At 34.7% G+C, this 19,716-nt stretch overlaps 1 protein-coding gene across 3 annotated transcripts in view; it reads left to right on the top strand.

The window, feature by feature from the left end:
- CEP135 (centrosomal protein 135) overlaps positions 1-19,716 on the top strand; it is a 61,922-nt gene that overhangs the window by 28,651 nt on the left and 13,555 nt on the right. For all 3 annotated transcript variants that reach the window (XM_074347442.1, XM_074347432.1, XM_074347439.1), the window contains exons 14-21: positions 4,068-4,145; positions 10,973-11,124; positions 16,280-16,395; positions 16,469-16,623; positions 17,056-17,111; positions 17,872-18,040; positions 18,603-18,713; positions 18,980-19,165. In XM_074347442.1, the coding sequence (XP_074203543.1) occupies positions 4,068-4,145; positions 10,973-11,124; positions 16,280-16,395; positions 16,469-16,623; positions 17,056-17,111; positions 17,872-18,040; positions 18,603-18,713; positions 18,980-19,165 (1,023 nt within the window). The remainder of the gene's footprint in view (positions 1-4,067; positions 4,146-10,972; positions 11,125-16,279; positions 16,396-16,468; positions 16,624-17,055; positions 17,112-17,871; positions 18,041-18,602; positions 18,714-18,979; positions 19,166-19,716) is intronic.

Below are 19,716 nucleotides of genomic sequence, written 5' to 3'. Positions count from 1 at the left end.
CACAGTCACTTTCAGAGCATTTTCATTACCTCAGGAAGAAAGCCTGTACCCGTTAGCAGCCACCCTTCATTCCCCCCATCCCCCTCAGGCCTGGGCGACCACTAGGCTACTCTCTGTCTCTCCACATTTGTCTACTCTGAACATTTCATATAAATTGAATCATTCAGTATGTATTTTTATGTCTGGCTTCTCTAGCTTAGCATAACATTTTCAAGGTTCATCCATTATGTAATATGTGTCAATACTTTATTCATTTTTATTGTGGAATGATATTCCATTGTATGGACAGACAACATTTATTTATCATTGGGGTGGTTTCCACTTTTGGCTATTATGGAAAATGGTGATATGGACATTTGTGTACAACTTTTTATGTGGATGTATGTTTTCATTTATCTTGGGTATGTGTCTAGAGTCATGTGATAACTATAACTAACCATTGGGCACCTGCCAGGCTGTTTTCCAAAGTGACTACCATTTATATCCCCGCCATCAGTGTGTAAGAGTTCTGATTTCTCCGCATCCTCACCAATACTTATTATTATCTCTGGTTTTTATTACCATCATGCTGGTGGGTGTGAAGCAGTATCTATTGCGGTTTTGATTTGCATTTCCCCAACGGCTAATGTGCTTATTTTCATGTGCTTATTTGGCCGTTTGTGTCTCTTCTTTAGAGAAATGTTTATTTAGATCCTTTGCCCATTTTTAAACTGAGTTATTTGTCATTATCATTGAGTTGTAAGAATACTGTATATATTCTCAATACAGATCCTTTATCAGATATATGATTTGCAAATACTTTCCCCATTTTTCATTTTCTTAGTATTGTCCTTTGAAGCACAGAAATTTTTAATTTTGACGAACTCTAATTTATCTATTTTCTTCTTCTGTTAACATTTGTTATTGAGTTACAGTCATTTTACAATGTTGTGTTTGTTGCTTATGGTTTTGATGCGATATCTAGGGGCAATAGACTATAACTCCAAAAAATGTTAATATACATAAAGCACTTAACAGTGCTCAGTACGTTTTAAGAACTCAATATTAACTATTATTGTTACTATTATGAAGTCCATAGTTTACTTCCAATAACTATTATTGAATAAATGCTTAGAAATTAGTAGCTAAGGTTAAGAATAAGAACATTTAAGTATTATAAAGGTAATCTTTATGTCATAAATTTTTAGTTAAAGTTTTACCCCAACAGAATACTTTTAATTGGGATCTTTTGGAATACTGCCTTCCTAAAATAAGTGTTAAAATTACCAAATGGAAAACTTCTGCACAATATGGCAGCTTTTAATACAAGCTACTGATTTGTCCTTTTCCATATCTGTTGAAATGACTAAGGAATGTAAAAATAGGATTTAAAAATGTAGTACTACTGAAAACTCAGATAAAGTGACATTTGTATTACCAGATGATCTTTCTGGATTATAGGATGCAGGATTTATGAGTTTACAGTAGATCTTTCACTTGAAAACTGAACTAATTCTTTCAGTCTTCAAGTCTCTAGTAGCTTCCTGTTGTTCCACTCTCCACCCAGCCATTGGACCCAGGCATCATCACTGACTTCTCTCTCCCTAAAAGCTCCTATCTCTCAATTAGTCACAAAGTCCCAGTGATGCTATGTCTTAAATAATAGTTAACATTTATTAAGCCCTTTCCATGTGGAAAGCTCTGTTCTAAGTGCTTTTTACAAGGCTATCTCAATAAATCTTCACAATTACCTTTTCAGTTGGGTCATGTTACAGAAGTGGTCTCTGAGTTACAGTAAGTTCAAATAATTTGCCCAGCCAGCAGACACATGAAAAGATGTTCAGTATCACTAATCATAGAGAAGTGCAGATCAGAACCACAATGAGATATCACCTCACTCCTGTCAGAATGGCCATCATCAAAAAGACCACAAATAACAAATGTTGGCGAGTATGTAGAGAAAAGGAAACACTTGCACACTGTTGGTGGGAATGTAAATTGGTGCAGCCACTATGGAAAACAATAATGGCAGTTCCTCAAAAACTAAAAATAGAATTACTGTATGATCCAGCAATTCTACTCCTGAATATGTATCTAAAGAAAATGAAAACACTAATTTGAAAAGATATATGTACCTTGATGTTCATGGCAGCATTATTTACAATTGCCAAGATATAGAAGCAACCTAAGTGTCCATCAGCAGATGACTGGGTAAAGAAGATGAGGTGTGTATATATATATATATATATTTATATATATGTATATATATATAAAATAATAGAGTACCACTCAGCCAAAAGAAAGAAAAAGATTGCCATTTGCAACAATATGGATGGATTTGGAGGGTATTATACTTGTTAGATAAGTCAGAAGAAGACAAATACTGTATGGTAGCACTTATATGTGGAATGTAAAAAGTAAAACAAACTAGTGAATATAACAAAAAAGAATCAGACTCATAGAAAACAAAGTAGTGGTTACCAGTGGGGAGAGGGAAGGCGGGTGGAACAAGACAGGGGTAGGAGATTAAGAGGAACAAACTGCTATGTATAAATAAGCTACAGTGATACATTGTACAGCACAGGGACCATAGCCAATATTTTATATGTAACTATAAATGGAGTTAACCTTTAAAAATTTTGAATGACTATGTTGTATTCCTAAAACTTATATTATGAATCAACTATACCTTAATAAAAATAAAAAAAATTTTAAAAATGATAATAATAATTTGCCCAAGATTACCTAACTAATGAAGTCACAAAGAATCTGGTTCCTGAGCTCACATTGGTTTCTCTTGAATCAGTCTACTTGTTTCCATTGCCCTGCCACCATCCTGTTCTGGCCACTCTTCGCAGCTGCACTAGTATGTTAGTGCCCTCTCAAATCTGTATTTCACACTGAAGTCAGAGTCATCTTTCAAAGATATAAATTTGATCACATCACTTCCTATTTAAAATTCATTAACTATTTTCAGGGACTTCGATGACTGACCCTTGCCTACTTAAAGGTGTAGCTTCTTTTCCCCAAGCTCATCTTTCCTTATTCCCTACCTCTCATTTTCTCAACTCCAGGTTTAATGGACTTTTTCTTGCCCTCAACTTTCTTCATAGGCTGTTGAAAAAATCCTTCACCCCTTCCAATCCCCTCACCTGGCTAATTCCCATTCATCCTTTAGAGCCAGGTTAAACATCTTTTCCTAGCAGAATGTTAACGGAGTTTATTTTAATATCTTGTTTAAAGTTTGTCTTTTCTACTGGACTATAATGTTGGTGACATCAGAGACTTTACCCATTTTACTCACAACTGTATTTCTATCACCTTGCTTGGTGCTTGGTATATAGTATGTACTTAATACTGGTTGGATGATTTAGTAAATGAAAAAAATGCATACAGCACAATGACCTTTTCAACAAAATATATAATCCAAACATCAGATGTCTTTATTTACTTATTTTTAATGGATAACATGGATGGAAGTAAGAATTTGCACTAGAAAAATTCTCAGACAAAAATAAATAAAAAAAAAAAAAGAAAAATTATGGGGAATACCAACATATCACTTGTCCTAGACTTAGCATCAGCAAGAGTTGGACCAGGTAAAATAACCAAGAAAAACCTCTTGTGTTTACACTGTTGACCAGCTTATTCTTAAAACTCTGATCTCTTGCATTGCCCTGTAATACTTTGTTTTCTGTGTCTTTCCGATCCCATCTGTTCTTTGTTTACACTCTGTTCCTCTTACACCTCCTCTCATGAAGGCATACTCCTGAGCTTACTTAACCTGATGGGTTTTTCCCTTTATAATTGTGTTAATGGATTGATCTGTATAAATCTTTACAGATCCGTGCCAATCTGTGTCTTCTATTAAAGTCACACTTGGAGGTAGAGTGTAAAAGATAAGAACCTCTTGTGTTTTTGTTTTCAACCCAAAGCATTATTTTGTAAAATTTCTAATAATTTTCTTTCTAAAACATTTTTGGGTTATAAAAAGACAAATGAAATAGTACCATAGGCTTGCATTGCTTATTGTGGTAATTTTGTTTTATTATCTGATGTGAATGAACATCTATGAAATTCTCTTACAGCATCTACAGGAAATGAGTATTTTTGGAAAATCAGAATTAGAGAAAACTATAGAACATTTGACATGTGTTAATCACCAGGTAATTTATGAAACTGGATTTGGGATGTATTTTGTTGTATGAGTGACTAATTGTAGTTTTAGTGTACTGTATGTTTTTAAAGTTACAAAATAATATGTTAGAGAAACTGTGTAACAGTGATGAGGAGTGTATACTCTGAAGGTTGATTACTTGGGTTTAAATCTGTCACCTGCTATCTGTAAGCAAGTTTCTTAAACTTTCTGTCCCTTAATTTATTTGTAAAATAGGAATGATGCTAATACTTCTTAGAGGTTTTGTGAAAATTAAACAAGTTAATACATGTCAAGAACTTAGAAGAGTCACTGGCATATCATAAGTACTCAATAGGTGTTAGCTATAATTATGTTGTTTTGTTCTTGTTTTAAAAATCTTGTACAGACTAGAGTAAAAAGCGAAATTCATTTTTACTCCTTTTATTGCTCTCACTAGAGAGAGGGTTTTTTAACAAATTCACATGTGTTCTGCTAGTCTGTTTTCTCTCTGTGTTTTGTTATGGCTCGTTTCCTTTTCTGTATTGTTACTGGTTTTATTTGTCTACTACTTCTATCAGTTTTGGGTCAGTTGATTTTTTTTTTCCCTCTTTCTCTTAATTTGTATTTTCCTGCTTTTTTGCATGCCTGGTAACTTTAGATTGGATGTCAGACATTGTGAATTTTATTTTCTTGGTTGCTGGAGAGCTTGTATTCCTAGAAACACTCTTTGTTCTGGGATATAGTTAAGTCAGATAGAAGTAGCTTGATCCTTTTCAGTTTTGCTTTTAAGCTTCATTAGGTGGGACCAGAGTAGCATTTAGTTTGGACTAATTTTGTTTTACTACTAAGACTACATCTTTTTGAGTACACTACCTATTGCCCTATGAATTATGAGGTTTTCAAATGATTGATGGGAACAGAAACTATTTCTGGCCCTACATGAGCTCTCAGTATTGTTCCCTCTAATTCTTTGATGATTCTTTCCCTGGCCTTGGATTGCTTTCTAGGAACTGAGCTCTACTCAGCTGAAGGATCGAGGGGCACCCTTTACAAAACTCTGGAGCTCTTACTCTGTGCAGCTCTCCTCCAGTATCTGCCCAGCAAACTCTAACTGCCTTGGCCTCCCTTGCCTCTCGTATTATGAACTTACAGGAACCACCAGGTTCAGCTGGGTTCCTTTCCCTGTGCCACAGTCTGGAAATCCTTCAGACAGTAGGCTAGAACAATCATAGGGCTCATCTCCTTTGTTTCCTGTCTCTCAGGGATCACTATCCATCATTGCCTGATGCCCAGTGTCTTGAAAATCATTTCATGTATTTTGCCCAAATTTTTAGTTATTTCAGTAGGTTAGAAGGGTCCCTGTCACTCCAGCCTGCCTAGAAAGCTGAGAACAAGAATTAATGAATGGGAAAATTTATCTGAGGTACTAGAAGTCAATGGAAAGAGACTAGGAGATAGAGAATACAAAATAAGTTAAAGCTTTAGAGAAAAAGGGAGAAGGTCCAACATTTATTTAGTCAAAATTTTAGGAGACTATAATAGCATGTGGGAGAGTCAGTATTTGAAGACATAATAACTGATACTTTTCTAGGTATTATAAAAGCACAGGAATCCTCTAATTCAGAATGCACAGTGAATTCCAGTAGTGTGACAAGTCTCAAGTAAGATAAATAAAATCCATGTCCTTTTCATAATGATAAACAATACCAGATACCTATGTATAGTTTTGTAGGATCTTAATGGAAAACATTATGCAACCTTATTAAGAGACATTAAGGAAGATCTAAATAAGTGGAGCAATATATCAGGTTTATTTAAAAGGTGACATGTTTATAGAAAGAAAGTGAATTCTCCCCAAATTAATCTGCACAATTGATAGAGTTTCAGCTGAAATCCCAAGAAGGCGAGGTGTGTGTGGGTGTGTGGGGTGTGTTAAAATTGACAATAGATTTTAAAATGTACGTGGAAGCTGAGCCAAGAGTCACAAAGAAATTTTAAAGAACATGGTGTGGAACTTGTTCTACTAGATATTGAAGGCTCTGGAGTCAGTGATTAAGATAAGAGTGGTAGTGCTCAGGGATTGAGAGAGAGAAAACCCAGTAGAGAAAAACCTGCAAATTACGGAAATTTGATCTATAAAAGACTCAGATCAATGAGGGGAAAGAGAGGATTATTCAGTAATTGTTTCTGGGACCATTGCCTGTTCATATATATGTATATGAAAAAGGAATTGGATCCCACGTCAGATATACCATACTCAAAAACTAGTTCAATGTTACTTGCAGTCTTGAATGTTCAAGAAATAACTACAAATTTTAAAAGAAAATACAGGAAAAAAATCTTTTTGACCTTAGAGAAGTAATAATAATAGCAATTGTTTATAGAGCATTTACTATGTGTCAGGTACTTTTCTTAACATTTTATATAAATATACACACATACATATATATTTTTCACATATATAATTTTAATTCTAACAACAATCATGTGAAGTAAACGTTAGTATTAGCCCCATTTCACAGATAAGGAAACTGAGGCAGAGGGGAAGCTTGCTCAAGCTAGCAGGTGTCTGGTGCCAGAATGTGTGATCCTAAACAAGACACAAATAAGTTTATTTCTTTAAAGAAAACAGATAAATAGGATCACATTGACAAGAACATCTTTGTTTATCAAATAGCCATAAATTGAAAGGACAAGCACTAATTGAGAGAACAACTTGCTACGTATACATTTAACCTAAAAAAACTCAGCAGAAGATATGAATTGACACTTCCTGGCAGAAGACATTATAAATGGTTAACGTAAAAAGATATTCTACCTCAATAATAGGGGAAATACCAATTAAAACCACAGCAAAATCATTTCATATCCATCAGGTCATCAGAAATTAACAAGTTATAACAAATATTATAGCGAGCAAGTTTAGCTTCTGGGAGTGCAAACTGGTACCTCCTTGAGAGAATGTGGCATTGTTCTAGGTTAGCAAAGGCATACCCCATTAGCCAGCAAATCCATTTCTAGAGATATACCCTGGATTGAAGTCAATAAACTACGGCCCCCAGACCAAATCTAACCTCCAGTCTGTTTTTGTAGTAAAATTTTTATTGGAACACAGCCATGCTCATTTGTTTATACATTGCCTGTGGCTGTTTTTATGTTGTAGTGGAGTAGTGACAACAGGACCATAAGGTTCACAAAAACCTAAACTTTACTCTCTGGAAGAAAATGAAAAACAATCTACATGGGGAAAATAGATAAACAATGGTTTAACTTAATGGAGTGTTACAGAGCAGTAAAAATGAATGAACAATAGCTTCAAACATCAACCTGCATGAATCTTACAAATATGTTGAAATAAGCATGCAGTGATTCTTCAGTAAGCCAGTAACTCCCCTTAGGTTTCATAGCCCTTTCCCAAACAGGCAGACATGTGATATGGGTGGGAAAAGATGGCTTTACTTTTTTGGGGATATGTCATTGGATTAAGCTGATCAAAACAGAGGTAGTCCATTTTGTTTCTATTAGGGAATCTTTGGTCTCCCAACAAATTTAATTCACTATTTTAAAATAGAAGAGTATCTTAGGTATATGAACTATATAATACGTGAGCCCATTAGGAAAATTGAGTATTTTCTCCATGTACATTGGAGAAAATTGTTTTGTTATGTAACAAATCTGTTATACATCGTCTGGATATTCACCCGACAAAAATAGGTATGTGAATTATGTTTGCACACATTCTCAAAAATAAATAACTGTCCCTTATGAGTAGGTATGTTTGACGCCAGTGGCTTGTGTTGTAATTAATACTAACGGAGAAACCAGAGTCAGGAATTTCTTTATAAACTGTATATTGTTTGGAGATTAATACAAGTGTGCTGTGCTAAGGAAAAGCAAGAAATGAGAGCGGGGAGGGAAATAGCTCAGTGGTCGAGCACATGCTTAGCATACAAGAGGTCCTAGGTTCAATCCCTAATACCTCCATTTAAAAAAAAAAAAGGCAAGAAATGAGAAACACAAGACTCTATACTGTGGGCAGGGGTTGGGGGATGTGACTGGAGACTGCTCTCAAGTTTCAAGGGTTTTTCATTTTTAAGCCAGGTGATGGGAACCCAAATGTTCATGTTTTTATTCTTTATACTGTACACGTACTCTTGTTTGTACAAGAATTCTGAAAGATTTTTAATGCAAAAAAAAAAGTTTACTTTCCCACCTCCCTATCCCCCAAATTACCATCCATAACTCTTTCAACTCTTTTCCTGGTGTTTACCTCCCAGTTTCTAAATAATGTGCTTGTGCTGCATAGTCTTACTTTATTTAAGGTTACTTAGTGAATTTCCACGACTGTAAATGATGGCTTAGAACTCCCCTTTTCCTTCTCCCATTACTTCAACATAGTTTAATTACACATTTTGCTTACTTTAGTGGTTGCAGTTTATGTTAGCATGACTTCTCGTGGTTCATGGTTCAGCCAACTGGGACAGTACTGCTCTCGCCTTTTTTCTTGTAGATCTTTTTCCTGGAGTTAATAATTGCTTTTGTTCTGTTTCATTTTTGTTTTCTGTTACTTTTCTGGTTTTCATCACCAATTTTCATCAAGAACTCCACTCTGCCCCATGCCTTTCAGTATTTTTTGAGTTTTCAAACCCATCAGTTCTGGTTTTTTCCCTCCCTGAAGACCTCCCTTCCTGACCTTTCCATCTTCTTGCTCCATTGTAGACTGTGTCTCTCCATCACTGTCCTCCTAAGACTGTCCCTGACCCCCTCTCCTGTGTTGAATCTCACGTCTTCTTCTTGATTTGTTCGTTCATTTGGTATAGCATCTCTCCAGCAGTTTCCTAAAAAGAATACATGGGAGGAAATTTTTCTGGTACTCTACTTGTCTGAAAATGTCTTTATTCAACTTCCATACTTGATTTATGATTTGAGTTAGGTATATAGAAATCTAGATTAGAAAATTGCTTTCACTAAAAATTTTGAATACTGTCCTCCATTGGTCTTTCAACTTTCTTTGAGGTACCTGAAGCTGTTCAGTTTCCAAGTCCTTTGAAACATGTTTTTATTTCTGAAAATTTTTAGGATTTTCTCTTCATCTTGTGTTTTCAGTTTCTTTCGTAATTTACTCTTTTTTTTTCCCTCTCTCTCTCTGGAACTTTTACTAGTTGATTTTAGATTGCCTAAAGAAGTCTGAGATTCTTATCCTTTCTCCTTTATTTTCTGTTTGACTTTTTCTTCTACTTTCTGGGAGATTTCTTCAACTTTATTTTTTAGCCATTCTACTGATATTTTATATATATATTTGATTTTCAAGAGAACTTTCTATAAAGAGATATCTAGGGTGTGAGAGTCCCAATATATAGACTTTCAGCCAGTCTTGTTCAAGTCTGCCCGTGACCCCACACCACCACTTTGTCCCTCCATGTGTTGAGCTTCTTCAGGGTAAGTCAGCTGCTCATTGGTATTCCCTCCTGTGGTCATTTTAGATCAGTGAGTCTTGACTGGGATCAGTTCTGCCTCCTAAGAGGTATTTGACAATATCTGGAGAATTTTTGATTGTCACAGTAGGGGAGAAAGTACTTCCTGTATCTGGTAAGCAGAGGCCAGAGATCCTGTTAAATATCCTACAATGCACAGTGCACAATGCACAGGACAGCCCCCCACAGCGAAGAATTATCTGGCCTCAGATGGCACTGAACCTAGGACTAGAGTGTATATAGTTCTTCCACTCTGAGCTACTATTCTGTCTACTTTGTCTTTCACAAGTTGTTGAAGTCACTCATTCACCCTGTTTTCTGTCTTATTCTCCATGTCCTTGTGAGTATATAACTTTCTTATTTCTTTACTATTGTTTTAGCACTTTTTCCAGAGGAAAGGGAGAAAAAAATGTATGTGATCAGTCTATAGTTTTAACTGGAAGACTTAAATTTATCACTAATATGTCTTGGTTTTGATTTTATGTGTAGATCATTATTCCATATAGAATTTATTTTTGTATGTAAAGTAAAAGAAATTTAGCTAATTTTTTTGTCTCCAATGAGTAGCTATGCCAACTCTATCTTTAGAAATGCTGCCTTTTCAAAATTTACATTTGTGATATGCTTGTCTATAGCTCTGTGAAATCCATACTGTTTTAATTATATAGCTCTCTAGTTTATTTTGATATCTCATAAAGCAAGTCTAGCTGCATTCTTTTCCCCCAAACTTTTTCCTGTTTTTTCTTAACTTTCTTTTCTTCTAAATAAATTTTAGAATGAAATCTAAGTCACCCATTTTATTTTAAAATGGTTTTGTTAGGATTCTTACTTAAATTTCATTGAATTTATAATTATTTCAGGATATTTTAATCCATTTCCAACATTGTGTTCCCATTCAGAAACATGGTGCCGTCTTTACATTGTCAGGTTATGTTTTATGCCCATCAGAAAATGTTATAGATCCTTTATATCCTTTATAAGTCTTGTCTATTTTGTGTTCAGGTTACAGTATTTTCTCTGATTTTTCTTCAACTCAGTCCTAATCTACTTTTTAAAAAAAAATTTTCTCAAAAATTTGGTCTGCTATGGTTTTCCTTCCTGTTTCATTGCTGTTATGGATATATTCTCTTCTTCTTTTCTTGCCTTTTTGTTTGTTTGTATCTTTTCTTTCATTTCAGTATTTGGTATTGAATGATATTGAAGAGGAGAGGTCAATGTGTTTGCCTGTTCTGACATCTGTAACCTAAAACAGATAACTTTTAAAGTATTCTTAAATAAATATAATTTATTTCCTTAGTTTTCTTCCAGAAATATTACTAGAGTGCTTAAGGAAAAGAAACTAAGACATATACCTATTAATTTTTTTTAATTTAAATTATAGCTTGAAAACGAAAAATGTGAATTAAAGTCTAAAATGTTAATAATGAAAGAAACAATAGAGTCTTTAGAGAAAAAAACAAAACTCCAAGCTCAAAAACTTAGCTATGTGGCTGGTGACTCATCTCATCAGAAAACAGAGATGAACTCACTTAGGTAAGTTTATCGAAAGTTTTGTTATTTCACTTCTGGGAATGAGCTTGTGGCTAGATAAGGTTCATAATGGTGGCATTTTGGACTAGGGTTTTGAAAAGCAGTAGTTCCCAAAGTTGGCCTTGCGGCAGTAGAGTATGGATTTAAGGACTGATCTCTGGAGGTTCTTACTCACTGAGTGAATCTGGGTAGGTTTTGAATGTCTTACTTTTTTTAAAGACTTTCATAGATTGATATGATTGCAGGCAAATTTTTGTACCTACTTCCTTCAAAAATCCCCCTAACAGATGCAGACATACTTTGTTTTATTGTGCTTCAATTTATTGGCTCTTTGTAGATATTGTATTTTTTTTTTTTACAAATTGAAGGTTTGTGGCAGTCTTGCATCAAGCAAGTTTATTGTGCCATTTTTCCAACAGCATTTGCTCACTTTGTGCCTCTGTGTCACATTTTGGTAATTCTCGCAGTATTTCAAACTTTTTCATTATAATCATGTTTATTATGATGACCCGTGATCAGTGAGCTTTCACGTTATTACTACAACTCACTGAAGGCTCATGATGGTTGGCTTTTTTTAGAAATAAAGTTTTTTTAGTTAAGGTATGTACATTATTTTTTTAGACATAATACTGTTGAACACTTAACAGACTACAGCATAGTATAAGCATAACTTTCATATGCCCTGAGAAAGCAGAAAATTCATGTGACTTGCTTTATTGCTGTATTCACTTTACTGTGATGGTCTGGAACCAAGCCTACAGTGTTGCCAAGATATGCCTGTACTTTTGATCATTTGTACTCCATAGTGTTGAATTACTGAAAATTACAGTTTTTTGCTACCTGTGTCATTGCTCTTCTTGTTCCTCTTTCAAAGAAATGTAAAATCAGAATATTTATATACAGAATCTAAAAAGATGATGTATCTGAAAAATGGTAAGAAGGTCAATATGGCCAAAGTAGGCTATATCTACAGGTTGGAGTCAGGTTATAAAGAACTTGGTATGATAACCAAAAATGTCTGGATTTTACCTTATAAACATGAAGAACAAACAAATTTTTAACCAAGGGGGTGACACGAGTAGCATGCCTTTTAGGATGTAAACTCTGGTAGAAATAAGAAGGTGGATTTGGAGTCTTAAGAGATTGATGGCAAACAGTGGAGACAGTGTGTCTAGACTGAAACAGTGGCAATGAACTTGGCGAACAGAGACCAGATTAAGGAAACATTTCTTACAGAAAATCAAAACAAATAGTGTAATAATACCAAGAACTGGTTGTGTCTTTTTAATTAAGGAATACTATTTAGGAAGGTGTAAGGTAGAAGCTTCTTTTTCCCTTTTTTTTTTCCTTCTTCTAATACATGCTGTGAAGGAGAGCTACCTAAGTGGAATGGCCTCTTTTCTTCTGGCTCATGTCTATATTCAGCTCCAAAGTACAGATAGCATGGTATATTTCTGTCATCCAGAGTTACTAGTATACCTGTTTCCCTTTTGTGTCCAGCTGGTTGAATCTGCATTTAATCTACTTTGCTTTTTCGTTCAGGCTATAGCTACAGCTCTCCTTTCCTTCCATTGCAGGAGGCCCTTTCCAGTCTTAGAAGGCAGAGCTTTCAGCCTTCTCTTGGATCCCCTACCCTGCAGCTCCTTTGGCTTTTTCTTTGCTGGACTAATACCATTTTCTCTTACTTACAGTCTGCTTCTTCCCTCACCTAGGAGTAGTTCAGTCATTGTGTTATAGGGAAGGATTGTGAGAAATTTTCTCTTTATCTTGTATAAACTGGGGGAATTGCAGGATTCTATAACTTTGCTTTTCTCTGACAGACAAATCTGACTTGTCTCTAAGGAAAGTGTGTCAGTCATATTCTCTGTGTCAATATACATTGGTAGAACCATGAATTAAGCTATCGAGTCTAAATCCTGAAACCAATACAAATATAATACCAAGAATTCTATGGAAATAAAGTCACCTTATCCAAACCTCATGCCACTTGTGATATGGTTAATAAAGATCTTACTGCCACTTTAATCACATCAAGTTCTGTTTCCCTTGACATGAAGACATTTAAGAAGCTGATAACTCAGATAGATGAAGCATATCTTCTTTCCATCCACCTGGTAGGCCCATCTTCTCTTTCCCTTCCTGAGTCAGGCATTTTTCATTAAATTTCAGTGCCACCAAGCAGTCTTTTCTATATCAAGCACAGTCTCTAATTGTCTAAATAGAGGATCTTTGGTTTTTTGATGCAACAGCAGAGGACAATAGCCTTCATCCTCACCATTGCTAGCCATGAGGCTCTAAACATTTGGATTCCTGCAGCTGAAAATACCCTCAGTCTGTTTGCATTTCACCTTAGTCTTTAGTTATTCTGTGTGTCTTCTTTAAAACTAAAGAGTTATATGACTTATCCAGGATTCAAAAAAAAAAAAGCATTAGCAGATTTTCATGGAAAGAGCCCATAAGCTGTAGTTAGAGTTATTTGTATGGTAATAGGTATCAGTTATTATAGTAGGGTGTGTTTGTGTATTCAGAAAAGCAAGTATAACTGGTCTCCCTTGAGAAGTATTTATTTGTTAAAGAGAATTGAGAACCATTTTAGATAAGAGAAAGAAGGCTCATAGATTCCTTGGGGTGCCTGCACTAATTATCTTCTGGGCATGCCTAACATTTTTTTCTACCAAGACAGGAAGAGGAGCCAGGGCCCTAAGTGAGGGCAGCTGAGCTCATGGAGCTGGACTTAGAAGGACTACTGGATACAAATCATCATCCCTTTGCAGAAATGTAAAAGAAAAACCAGTCCTGATCCCTTTTCCCCTCTTAGGTCATCAAGAGATGATACTTAATAGCAGCCTTTCTCAGTTACTGGTGGGTCATAACTATAGACTCTTGGAGACATCTGAAATAAAACAGGGGTACCATTTCAGTCTCTCTTTTTTCTACTATGCCATTAAAATCCAAAACCTACCTCTCTTAGATGGAGCTTCAGCTCCATTTTAGATCTTGAACACTTCTTATGAATAAAGGACCCTTTAAGATGCTGTCTTTCTTAAAATATACTCTATCATGAAGGGAAGTAAATACTTTTGACCCCTAAAATGAAAACATGTATATCTCCATGTACTGTAATGTAACTGAGGAATTTGAATCTCAGATAAATGGTCCTATCCATCCACATGGCTGGTAAGTAGAGAACTAGAGCTTTGATTCTAAGTTAAGTTTTATTGCTTCACTTTTGGTAGGAAGTCATCACTTCCCTTTGCTTTGTTTATAGCACTTTCGAAACTAAGAAGTTAGCTCATTTTCCCAGCAACTTAGTTCTCAAAAGATTCTCAGATTTTCCTTTCCAAACACCATGATGATAAAAAAAAAATAATAGTCACTCAAGTATTCTTTCCTATGAACTTTATACCTCAATTCTTTCATTAAGGAGGCCTTTATCTTAGCAGCAATACTTCTGTCAGAAAGTTACCTCCAAGGTCTGATATAGAGTCTCATTTATCCCCTTCCCTGTCAACATTAGAACATGAAAAAGCAAAGCTATTTTTATGACTCACTTAAGGGCCTCCTTTATATATATAATCAATCAAGATGTTATCCTGCCTTCGTTTATCAACCCTACTTTCATCAGCAATTAACCCTGCTAATGAACTTAGATGTAAAAAGATCTTTTACATTTCTACTTAGGATTTCAAGCACTGCCAACTACTCAGTGTTCTTCTTTAGGAACTCTGGGAGCTGTTCTGTTTTTGAAAGGATTCGATACAGCTTACTGACAGACATTTTCCCTTCCACAGAGAGGATACTCTGTGTTCTTCACAGAAGGCAATGTGATGTAGTAGAAAAACAATGATAACCTGGATTTGCGTATTTTCTTTGCCTTAATAGCTTTACCACTTCGGACAAGTTATTAGTTATTTGCTTCTATAAAATTGAGATAATAGTTCTGATTATAGAACTGTTCTAGGAATAATGAGCCTTTGTTTATTAAGTATCAATACAATGAATATACACTTTCTTCTTTCTCCACTCTCTCTAGCTATATCCTTCAGAGCAATAGCTGTAGCTTTTACAAACAGCTTGAATACAGTGAGTCACCTGGACTTTATAGATAATTTTATGAAGTGAAACTGCTTGAACCTAGTGTCTTTCTGACCTGGATCTATTTGGTTGTGAAATTCTAGAGAAGTCAGTCTCACCTTGAATTTCCTCCCTGCCTCTAGGTCATCCATCATTCATTTGCTGTTAGATCAATCAGGGTCATGTCTTTTGTATTTCAGAATATCTCAATATTGCAAGTAAAACGTCTTCATTTCTCTGGGAGATGTCCCATTTCACTAGTGGTTTCAGAATCCAACCTCCTCCTTGTTAGGCTAAGCCACCTTTGGTATCATCTTCCATCTTACCTTCAAACAAACCCTAAGAGGAACCTGTGGATGCTCCCAATGTATGCCTAAGGTAATAGTCATGTATTTCCAGCAAGGCAGGGCTAAGAATTCCTAGGCCAGGGCTATAAGCATCCAAAGACCCTAGATGACATGAAAGCAAATTCTTGTTACTTCTGAAAAAAAAAAATCTTACTGATCAGTAAGAGATTCATCTGAAATTGTCTTTATTTCTGCTGTATGTTCTTTGTTTTGCTCCCTGAAACCAGTCTTTAGTTTTAAATCCTAATTGCACTACAATAAATGCCTGTTTCTTGTTTACTGTGACTTCCAGTTGACCACCTATCAAAAAGTCAAAATAGGAAGAAGAATTAAAAGTTCACTGATCAAGATGGTCAGGATCTTGAAGTGCCAGGCCATTCTATAAAAACAGGATTTTTCCTTTGCGTTGACTATCAGAAATAGATTTTAAGAGAAAGAGGGTTGATATTAGGAAACTGAGAAGAACTTTAAAACTATCAGGAAGCCTCTAGGGAAAAAGTATACAATTAATTTGATATTTACACTACATTATTTTTAGGAAAATGGAGCCATTTTAAAGAATGGTAGACAAAAAGGAATAATGTGTATATAACATATAATGCCATTGATTATACTGGAAGTGCTTTAAAATAAATTTTAAAACTTTAAAAATAAGAAAAATATTTTTAAGATCTTTCACTTTAAAAAAATTATTTCTACCAAATGTAATACCATTTGTTTTTGTCTACTGATTCTAGGATGGTAAATGAGCAGCTACAGCAGTCACTTGATGATTATCAGCATCGACTTTCCTTAAAAAGAACTGAACTTGAATCAGCCCAAGCACAAGTTAAAATACTGGAGGAAAAAATAGGTACATGTTCTTAAATTTTGTTTTTCCTAATCCTAATTTATGTTGTGTAACAAACATTTCTTTTCATTTATAGGTAAACTCCACCTTAAGATGACTTCACAGGATGAAGAGGCTCATGTAATGAAAAAGACCATTGGTGTTATTGATAAAGAAAAAGACATTCTTCAGGAGACTGTAGATGAAAAGACCGAAAAGATTGCAAACTTGCAAGAAAACCTAGCTAATAAAGTATGTGACTGTTAAATATTATGATCCAGCATCTGAACAGAAAAGATTATTTCATTCTGTTTCAGATATGCAATTCTTATTGCCCATGTACAAGTTCCTAAGACTCAAGGCCATATCTTCTAATATGTTTAAATTTCATTTTATCCCAATAATTTGAATCTTTTAAAGTTCTATTTCTAGAATATAGTTTTATCATACATGATTACAGAAAACTCAAGGAAAGAATTTAGATTCTTAGAGTGGGTAGAAATATGCCAGTATGTGAAATTTAATTGGGACAGAGAAATATGTTTACTTGCAGCTTTCTTTTATAGCATAACTTACATAATTGGATTTGAACCATATAAATGTGATAAACTATATTTTAAATTCGGCTGAAGACATTTCTGTATTAATGGGTTAGAATCTTATGTATTTTTATAATTTCTATAGGAAAAATCTATTGCTCAGATGAAGATAACAGTCTCAGAGTATGAATCTTCTATGAAGTAAGTAATAATGAAATAGCATCCAGCTTTTTTAGAAATTTTCAGTGAATGTGACTTTATCTATTTGAATAGCAATCTGGCAATAGCAAATTTTTCATTTTTTATTTTTCCTGTTTTTGCCGGTGGCACTTATCATTTTCTCAGTCTCCTGCATGGAAATGTTATCCTCTGTAACTTTCTCCCCTTCTCTGTCATCTACATCTAAACAGTTATGTCTTATAAATTACTCTTCTACGTACTTATTTTCTCCTTATTTCTGTTGTTTAAGAATAGAAAGGGCCCTATGCAGCCTCTAGTCATTAAAACTTAGATTACCTTAGTAGCCAGTGTTGAATTTATTCTACATCTAAACCTTTTTGAACACTGTTGTAAGTTTTATATTTATGTCTAGTCTCTCTACTTAAAGACAAAAGTCACTGATTATATTTATTTTGTATACCCTTACATATTATATTAGAAGTGGGGGCTTAAACAGTAAATAAATATTTGCCAATTGACTCATTTATGTTCTGCTTTAACACTTGAAAGTCTTCTGTTTTTGCTTGACTTTTGGAATAATAAATTTATTTTACAACTTTATTTGTGCATAATGATTGGTAGAGATCTAAAATATCTGCTTTACCTACTTAATCATCGTTTTAATGCAGTAGTTGTAATTTCTTGCACTCTTAGCATACTTAATTCAGAGTATAACAGTTTTCTTTTAAATGAACTAAGTTTTCTAAAAAACTTTCTTTATTATTGCCACACCTTGTAACAGCCAGCTAAAGGAAACACTGATTAATCGGGACCGTGAGATAAACAGCCTCCGGCGCCAGCTTGATGCAGCTCACAAGGAACTTGATGAAGTAGGAAGATCTAAAGAAATGTCGTTTAAGGAGAACAGAAGATTGCAGGATGATTTGGCTACAATGGCAAGGGAAAACCAGGTATGAGCACAATGCATAAACTGATAGTTTTATAGTGTACAATTTTACAATATATTCATTGTTTGCTAAATTTTAAAGCTCTGAATTTTAATTCTTTCTAAATTGTAATTATATAAATATCAACAGCAAAATAAACAATTCTTTAAGGAAAATGGGGTTCATAAGGATATTTTAAAATGGGAAAATAACACTTAGGAAAAGTTTTCCTTTTTTCTTGCTCTCTCTTATTTCCCAAATTCAGAAAGAGCTATTTGAACATAAATAGAACTCATTAGGTGCTACATTCATTTTAGATTTGTCTTCCACTTTCTTTTTATTTATTTATTTATATTGAATTATAGTTGATCCACAGTGCCGTGTTAGTTTCAGGTGTACAGCAAAGAGATTCAGTTATAAGTACATATGAATATAAATATAAATATATATTCTTTTGCAGATTCTTTTCCATTATAGTTCATTACAAAACACTGAATATAGTTCCCTGTGCTATACAATAGGTCCCTGTTGTCCATCCATTTTATATATAGTGTGTATATGTTAATTTCAGTTTTCTGCTTTATAGGAAATCTCATTGGAATTAGAAGCAGCAGTGCAAGAAAAAGAAGAAATGAAGAGTAGAGTTCATAACTACATAACTGAAGTGTCACGATGGGAAAGCTTAATGGCTGCTAAGGTGAAAAAACATTGTTTAGGTTGGATTTAAGACTGATTTTTTTAAACTTTTTCATGATTCTTTATTCTGTCTCCTCTATTAGACATTAACACATGCAAGTGGAGATCTTTTTAGTTTCCCCACAGACCTTACTTATTATAGTACCTGCACTGATAGCTTATGCTTCCTGTATTAAAACAAAAATCCCAATGTGTGTGCATGTTTATGACATGAGTACTTCACTGAGTGACAGTTACTAATTTAGAAACAATTTAATTGTGAACCAGGAAAAAGAAAACCAAGATTTATTAGATAGATTTCAGATGCTCCATAACCGTGCTGAAGACTGGGAGGTCAAAGCTCATCAAGCTGAGGGAGAAAGCAGCTCAGTTCGGCTGGAACTCCTTTCTATTGACACGGAGAGGAGACACCTTCGAGAAAGAGTGGAGCTACTAGAAAAAGAAATTCAGGAGGTAATATATTCATTTGTCTTGTACAGACATTATTTAGAAAACATTCAAAGACACTTCACTGAAGTGAGGTTTAAGCATTGATAAAATCACGTTTGATGGTAATCTTTTGTCATTAATTCTGATAGTGCTTAAGAGCCCCATTACTTTTCTATTGTAGTAAAACATACATAACGTCAAGTTTACCATTTTAACCATTTTTTAGTATACAGGGGCAGTTACTACATTCACATTGTTGTGCAACTATCATTATCGTCTTTCTCCAGAACTTTTTCATCTTCCCCAGCTGCAGCTCTGTACCCATCCAACAGCAGTTCCCCATTCTCCCTCCCCCAGCCCCTGACACCACCACTCTACCTTCTCTCTGTGTGAATCTGACTGCCCTAGTGCCTCATGTGAGTGGAATCAGACAGTATTTGTCTTCTTGTGTCTGACTTATTTCGCTTGGCCCCAAGGGTCACTTAATCTCAAGGTTCATCCACATTGCAGCATGTGTCAGAACTTCTTTCCTTTTAAAGGCTGAATAATTTCCATTGTATGTATATATCACATTT

This window comes from Camelus bactrianus, chromosome 2 (assembly GCF_048773025.1).
Source record: "Camelus bactrianus isolate YW-2024 breed Bactrian camel chromosome 2, ASM4877302v1, whole genome shotgun sequence".
In the NCBI taxonomy this organism is placed as follows: Eukaryota; Metazoa; Chordata; class Mammalia; order Artiodactyla; family Camelidae; genus Camelus; species Camelus bactrianus.
The sequence above is the reverse complement of the archived record's forward strand: the minus strand, read 5'-3'. Positions and strand labels throughout refer to the sequence as shown.